This window comes from Carya illinoinensis, chromosome 4, assembly GCF_018687715.1.
Source record: "Carya illinoinensis cultivar Pawnee chromosome 4, C.illinoinensisPawnee_v1, whole genome shotgun sequence".
NCBI classification, from domain to species: domain Eukaryota; kingdom Viridiplantae; phylum Streptophyta; class Magnoliopsida; order Fagales; family Juglandaceae; genus Carya; species Carya illinoinensis.
The window spans coordinates 40,406,073-40,413,858 of NC_056755.1; the positions used below are offsets into that span (position 1 = coordinate 40,406,073).

Sequence of the window (7,786 nt, forward strand, 5' to 3'; positions counted from 1 at the left end):
GCTTTTTTTTGTTTTTTGGGTACTCTTTTATTTTATTTTCTATCCTTTTCTTTTTACCTGCTTTTCAAAGTTGTGTTCGTTTTGCTGGAGAGTCCAAACTCCAAACTGCAAAATCCAAACTCCAAGGCGAGCGAGTGCGCAAGGGAAGGGGGCTCTGGCACTGCCCAGCTGATATAGATGCCTCTCTGTTTGTGTGCGGTGTAGGAGGAAGAAGTCAGAGGTGAAATGACATTGAAATGTAATGCATACTTACTTAACAGACATGAATTTGACGTTTCAGATTCTAATGTCAGATAGCAGAAGCCGTATTACTCTCCGTCCCCCACCATGAGTACCATCATGCACTCATTTTTTTTATTTTTTCTTTTTAATTTCTCTATTTATAAATGAAAAGATCGGTAAAAAGAAATGCCAGCTTGCCATCTTCTAGTACCCACTTGCAGATCCCGAGAATATTCAATGATTAATTGATTACCAGATTAAACTTCAAAAATAAAATGGCATGCTTAATTATTTTACTAAATGTATGATCCTCTCGACGTTGTTCATGATCAAATGCATGAATTATTATTTTTCCTAACACAAATAATGGTACGTGGAGATCGATGATCACTTCCCTAACCTACTTGGCTAATCATAGATCGAAAATGCAATCTTAAATTTGCCTCTTTTGACCAATTTCAATGAGGGAAATAAAACAAAGGCAATTTTTATGATGATAAGTACTTTTGCATCTCTCAAGTGCCGCGAGAAATAGTGTAATAGAAAGCATGCAAGTTGGACCATTTATATTGAGAAACTCGAAGTTTGAAGTAATTTGTGCTATCTGCAAATGCGATCGATTGCTCTATCTTGAACATGAGTGCTTTTGTGTGATGGAAATGCCCAAAAGCTATAATGGTGGTCCATATAACTCCTTTTCACAACGATTATGGTTAAGTTGTAGTGATCTATCTATCTAACTATTTGCTTGGACAGAATAAGTCTTTTCTTAGATATTTTCTTTTGAAAGGAAAAGGGAACATATTTTTCTAATTTCTTTTCCTTCAATTTTCTTTTCCCCCTCTATTAATCCCCATTATTCATCTAAGTGAAAGTCAAGTTTCTCATTAAAATCACGATATTTTATAATAAATATTGTCACTATTGTTGTCATCCTCACCATCACTATCAATATTATTATAAGACTGCTAGAGACACAAAGGGATTCTACAAATTGATGTGGTACCAATATGCCATGTCAGTCTTTTTTTCATCCCACTCCCACTCCCCCTCCCCCCTTCTCCCCCTTGCCCCTACCCTCATCCTGTTTCCTCGCTCCCTTTCCCAAACCCTCGAGCTCGTCACCGCCACAACCCCTTGCCACCATCACTATCGCACCAGCTTCCTTGCCCTTCGCCAACGTCAGTGCCTCACCCATCACCTTCCTCACCCTTACCAATGTCACCCCTAACCGTAGCCTAGCCATCTTCCTTGCCTCGTCACTGACATCGGAACGTAGTCATCCTCGCTCTCACCAACTTTGCCCCTTGCTAGTAGGCTCTCTCTCTCTCTCTCTCTCTCTCTCTCCCTTGCGCTTTGGGAGAAGAACGGGCAGGGTCGGGGGAGTGAAGAAAAAAAATTAACTGGCATGACACATTGGTAGCATGCCACGTCAATTTATGAAACCCCTTTGTGTCTCTAATGTTTATTATTATTATTATTATATATTTTTGCTAGCCACTTGTCAAGAACACTAACAGTTGGCTCTAATACTAGTTAGTAGGGGAATAACCCCTAAATTTTAAGGGATGATAAGGGAGATCAGCTGATTGTAGTACCACTTGTGTTAGTGATCTAGTGTCTCGCTGCCTCCTGCAATTAAAGAAGCATCAATCATATTGGAAAAGACGAAGAAAAAACCTCTATATTATTCCTTAATATGTTAAACTCGCAAGTTGCAGCAAACCCAACACAATAGATCGATGAGCTGAAAGATAAATTGATGAAGGTGGATTAATAGCACGTACGTACATGAAAGCAAGGCTAAAAAACCAGAATCAAATTCGGAATTGGACAAAGCAGATCAATTCATCAGATTGAAGATTCACAACAAACTTGGATTGGATATTTCAGTATTTAAAAAATAGTAATTCATATGTACAACACAATTCAAACTTTTTAAAATCATACAGCTTAAATCCAAGTCAAAATAGCTAGATGTAGATGAGCTTTCAAATTAGTTTTTTCTAGTTCTCACAAAAAAACTTGTTTGAATAATCAAATTTCGTGATTGAATCAGTTAGAGTTGAGGATCCCAACATAGAAATTGGACCATCAAATCATATACCTAGGTATATTTTTTCAGAGGAAATGGGACGAGAAAGGAGCACTTGTACGTTCATTTATTTTCATCAAATGAATCCCTCTTATAAGGCATTCTACACATCAGCACAAAGCCTCAATTAATATACCTATATTCACTATGAAGTCAATTAGAGTATTACTACTGAAGTCTTTTATAGAACATGATGAAGAACTTCTGCATTTCCCTTCTCGCTGACGTACACTACTATCAATATATGCTCGGTGCAGAGAGAGAGAGAGAGAGAGAGAGAGAGAGAGAGGAACTCTTCCCCATGACTTGATCAGTGCATGGAAATATTGGTAGGTTACCATTATAAAGATATTTTATAAATTACGGCTATATATATGAAGGTAATAATGTCATGTTTATGATCTTAGCAGCTAGCTAGTTGTCTTAAAACTAACTGGAAAGTTCAAACAAATATCACAGCCGACAGTTGAGGAGCCATAGTCATTGCCATTAATTGAAAAATAGAACGAGAAATGGATCGAAAGAGAAGATGTCTTACAGTTGAGGAAAAAAAAGTGAGTTTTATATTCTTTTTTTTTTTTCTTTTAATATGACCGAACAGTGCCACATGTAAGGTTAAGCGGTCAATTTGAACGACAAACTCATATGGCCGAGTAGCATTTTCCATAAATATATAAATATACATATATAAATGAACAGCATGAAGCTGAAGTATCGTACTCGCATAAGTCTTGTAATTATTAAATAAAATTACCAAAACAACTTGTCTGAAATACAATCAACTGTCCTTAATCCACAACAAAGTCAAGGCTTTTGTTTACTAAAGAACGTGCATATTACTGAAGTGGATTGGAAGATTAATCATGACAGCCTTCATTTATTCAGTAGTGCAGAAGCCCTTGACATTAGATGCTTATCAGAGCCCTATTGAAAAGCAAGAAAAACAAATGAATCAGCGAATAGAGTTTAAAACAAGCCATCGCATACATCATATATATATTGATTGTTAATATTAACTAGGAATAATTAACATAGCCAATTAGTTACTTACTAAATTCGCCATAACAAGTAAGATTAATTCTAAATTCTACTTAGGACAAAGAGTTGCACTACAAAATTTATAAAGAAAAGAAGTGATATAGTCGTAAAAAGATCCTACAAAAGTAAACCCACAAATTGACATTACTTCATGATATGATATGTTAGATCTACTTTATAATAAAATTAACTTTACAATCTAATGTATCACGTTAAACAACATCAATTTATAGATTTACTTTTGTAAATTTTTTTGTGACTAAAGCTAGCATTTCTCTAAAAAAACTATGGTAGAGATGATCAAAAACTATTCAATAGACAGAATAAAATAAAATCAGATTGCGTCTTAGCATGCAAGAGAAATCCTTCATCCTTATATTTCATTATCCTTAATGTATATATGTTCCCATGGAAAACCCTTGTATAGAACAGAGAATATTATCTACATAGACCATGCAATTAACAAAATTGGAAGAGGGACGATCCTTTTTTTTTTTTCTTTCCTCCTTTGCAAAACTTACATTGGGCAGTTTAGCTTGATTGTTGGTCTCCAACATCAGCCCGAAATGAATATGAGGGAAGTGTGCCCACTAACGCAAATAAGTTTATTTGTAAGTAAATAACAAGAAAACGAAAGTAATGAAGGGAGATATTATGATTATAGGAAGAAAGTGCCCAACTTACATTTTTTGCAGCAGTGCTAAATGCTTCCCTGTGGCTAATATCCGGATTATTGGCTTTGATCCTCTGAATCTCCTCCCTACATTTGAAATTTTTTCTGTGCATGAGAAACGAGCCGGGGAGTTATAATTTCCATACCCAAAGGATAAAAAGATTGATTCGTTACTTTATAAACTGATTGTATGCAGATGGTACTCGCTGCCTCTTCTCGGGAGCTGAAATATTATTGGAAAATAACAGTTCGTGAAATTAATGATTTTTATTTTTTTATTTTTGAAAAAAATAATGATCGAGTGGAAATCATTTGAATCACATAAAATATATGATAAATGGGTGGCTTACGTCGATTCACTACCCTATCCTCAGTGGCTGCATGTGTGGTCTGTGCTCGCATTGCAATTTTGTTATTGCACTTGGAAGAGGAGCCCGAGTCAATCTTGTAATCCGTTGTGCATTTCGTCGCCTAATCGTACCAAAAAAGGAGAAAGAAATCGATAACGAGAATGAATGATCATCACTTGTGTAGTGAAAGCAAGCCATTAAGCTTCCTAGAAAATGAGGCCTTTTCTATTCTTCAATTTTTTTTTTTTTTTTTTCGGGTTATCAATCTTTGTTTCTATACATCCTGTGCAGTGCTGCATAAGAAGGCTATTTTCTTCTTTTAACAGCTTTATGCTAGCTAGTCGATAAGAAAAGAGAACAGGATCTGGGGTTTATGTTTGGAGAGAGAGAGAGAGAGAGAAAGACCCGAAATGAAATGATTTTCATGAGAGAGAAAAGAGAGATTGGGAGAAAACCATCATGGAAAGACTGTATTGAATCAGTTAGATATTGTGGTATGAAATGCAGATTTGACAGTAGTAAAATATAGATTTTCAGGGATCTGGAAAAACTTTGTTTCCACAGTAAAAGACAAAGCTCATTTTATGAAAAGATATAATTAAACCTAAGAACCCTACTTGTCAATCAAATCAAGGTAGTATTGTTTGAAAAAGCGGCCCTTATATTTTTTATTTTTTCCTTCAGCTAAGAAAATGCTTTGCCTTCATCGGTCAGCACATGTCCTGACGCCTCTATAAAAAAGCAAAAATAATAGGTTTTGGTTATGGCGGCTGTTTGCTAGGGCTTCAGTACTGCAACCAACCACTTCACACTTCACAGATAAAAAGAGGTTTTGAAATGCTCGATCTATGCAGAACACAGCTCCTAAAGGCTTCGATTTTCTCATAAAAGAGAGACCCCGAGCCGTTAGGTTTAAGAGGCCTAGCAACGTCCTAAAAATAAGCTGAAACTTGTGGGTGTTTGTACAGATACTAAAAGCAATAGCTAGCACCTGAACATCTTGCCATGATAGTGACTGAAACGCGGCGGCCATGTTCACGGACCATAGATTGGTGCAGTGCCCGCATCGGACCGTCACGATGTCAAAGAGGCTGCTGCATGGAACACTTACCTGCACAACTCCATCCCAAAAGAAAACCTTAGACTCTGGCCTCCTCCATTTGATCATATCAACTCACAAAGAGAAAACAAAAACGAAAAACCAGATCAGAAACTGATTTTAGACCAGAACTAGATGAATTACAAGAAAAGTAAAAGAACAATAATGAAATTGATTTGGCTTTTTAGTTTGAACTCCCAGATTCTTTTGGGAAGGGCTATTTGAAAAGAAACCCTAGAGGGCGTAGTTCTTTACTAGCTAGGTCTCTTTATGGAAGGTTGCGTTCAAGAGATATAATTCAATTGAGATCTTCATTTTTACTTTCCCCTTCTGTTAAAGAAGCTTGTTTTGCACGGGAACGTGGTTGTGCAGTGTCTTTTGTTAGGGAAAGGTAAGTTACAGGCATATGGAGGAAATCAGAGAGCCAAGGTTTTGTCCTCTTCGGTTTATCATCAAATGCTTGTTTTGAGGCCGGATTCTGAAAGCCCACAGTTAAAAAAATAAAAAATAAACTAAACCAATAATCTGTCTCTCCCTCTCTCTCCTTTGAGGACTTCAGGGCCTTCGGATATGACTTTTCTTTGACTGCAAAAGAAAAAAGAAAAAGAGAAGTCCGACGATGGAGACCTGACTGTAAGAAAACAAGAAACCCTATAAATAAAATTAACGATTTCTGTTAAATTACATCTCAACCTGATCGTCATAAAAGCAAAAGCTTTTTTGAGGATCTTAAATTGTTCTTTCTCCTCAGATATGCATATGATCAGAAAGAAACTACACATACAAACGAGTACATAAAATATATGATATTGATCATTGGGAATCTATAAGAGAGAAAAAGCAGATCTCCCGTTAAAGAAAAGAGTTTTCAGATCAGAGATACCGCAAGCACGATGTTGCAAAAGTTGCAGGGGATGTAGCAGAGTTGCTCAGACGCAGCATCGATGCAGGTCGACATGTTCCGTAGGCAGTCAAAGCAAACTTGTTTACCCAAGAAGGAGAAAGTAAGAAAGGAAGGGAGAAGAAGAACAAGCTCTTGCAAATTACAGAACACCGAGGAGAAAGAAAAAGGCCGCTTTTATTCTTTTCAATCCCCTTCTCCTCTAGAACTGGGCTATGTATCACAACAGTATAACTTAAAGGTCATATATATAGAAAATTATGTGGAGAGGAAAAGAGAAGGGAAGAAGGCTGGGATCCAACTAGGTACTGAAGAGAGGGGGAGAGCTAGTACTTAAGCTAATATAAGAAGAAAAAAGGTGTGGATTTAGTATAAGTACCCACGGTTGGCTGGAAATGCTGGGACCGGGAAAGGAAAGTAGTAGTTTTTATGGAAAACCGGGTTTAACTGGAAAGCCAAAGCTGTGTATCCATAGCTGTTGGAGAAAGGTTAGGGCTTGAGGAGAGAAGGAGGAAGTGCTTTTGCCTGTAAATAAAAATGCGCAGATGAAATGGTAACTATGATCGATGAAATGAGTGTGTGAGTGACCAAATGCCCTCCTTTCCCGGCCACCTACAACACATACAGTGGATGAGTCTAGTCATGGGGATAGAAATCTCAATTCTTAAATCATGAGTATAATACAAAATATAAATAATTGCTATATCGTGTGTAGTGTGTGACGAGTGTGTAGCAATTATCCATCTGTATGTCAGAACTTGAAAGTACATATATTGTATAAATTCATTAAGACGTACCGACATATTTATATATATATATATATATATAAAAACATACATATTTCCTTTTTTGTTTATGTCGAGAATTATAGGATGCCTAAAGTACTACATGAACTAACAAGAAATGGATCATATGATCGATCTGGTGCCTGCAGTCTTGATGCTAAGAGATTATCATATGATCCGTAGCTCTTTATATATAAATATATCGTTAATTTGAAACTAAAGTAAGCTAAGCCACCATATCTAACATCGATCCCACTTTTCAGTACTCCTTAGTACTTAAAAGAGTATTATAGCTTGCGGAAGACATGCAATGTATAGCTAGTGATCATCCCAAATGCCATTAGCTTCTGATCGTCGTATTCATTACCTGTATAGTACGAATGTCTGCAACAACATGATCGAGGTGATCTCTTTAATTATTGCATGCAAACAAAATTGATAATAATTAAATTTATATATATATATATATATATCAATATATCCTAATATTTTAGGTATAATATAATTTCCATATAATTATTAATTTGTTCTTTTTTTCGTATAGATTTTGTCAAAAAATAAGCACCCATTAGTTCAAAAGGTTAGTGAATTATTAGTTAAGTCAGCAGTTTGTTAAGTCAGCA

At 36.1% G+C, this 7,786-nt stretch overlaps 1 protein-coding gene across 3 annotated transcripts; it reads right to left on the minus strand.

Moving 5' to 3' along the window:
• Positions 1-3,031: 3,031 nt before the first annotated feature.
• Positions 3,032-7,014, minus strand: LOC122306629 (axial regulator YABBY 5-like). Of its 3 annotated transcripts, XM_043119069.1 has the most exons (8): positions 6,361-7,014; positions 5,878-6,062; positions 5,370-5,489; positions 4,379-4,499; positions 4,203-4,251; positions 4,040-4,115; positions 3,877-3,945; positions 3,032-3,241 (listed from the first exon to the last, which is right to left on the minus strand). In XM_043119069.1, exons 2-8 carry the CDS (start codon positions 5,881-5,883, stop codon positions 3,191-3,193), a joined length of 492 nt encoding a protein of 163 aa, XP_042975003.1. In that variant the 5' UTR covers positions 5,884-6,062; positions 6,361-7,014; the 3' UTR covers positions 3,032-3,190. The 3 variants fall into 3 exon arrangements, with proteins under 3 accessions (XP_042975003.1, XP_042975002.1, XP_042975004.1); XM_043119068.1 differs by lacking the exon at positions 5,878-6,062 and having other exon boundaries at positions 6,361-7,011; XM_043119070.1 differs by lacking the exons at positions 3,877-3,945; positions 5,878-6,062.
• Between the last annotated feature and the right edge of the window lie 772 nt (positions 7,015-7,786).

Bases quoted from the DNA above. Each gene is read 5' to 3' on its own strand.
- LOC122306629 (XM_043119068.1), bottom strand. From the start codon at position 6,435: ATGTCGACCTGCATCGATGCTGCGTCTGAGCAACTCTGCTACATCCCC. The intron at 5,490-6,360 runs GTATCTCTGATC...GGAGTTGTGCAG, and splicing joins TTTGCAACATCGTGCTTGCG to GTAAGTGTTCCATGCAGCAG. The intron at 4,500-5,369 runs GTGCTAGCTATT...TGGTACGATTAG, and splicing joins TATCATGGCAAGATGTTCAG to GCGACGAAATGCACAACGGA.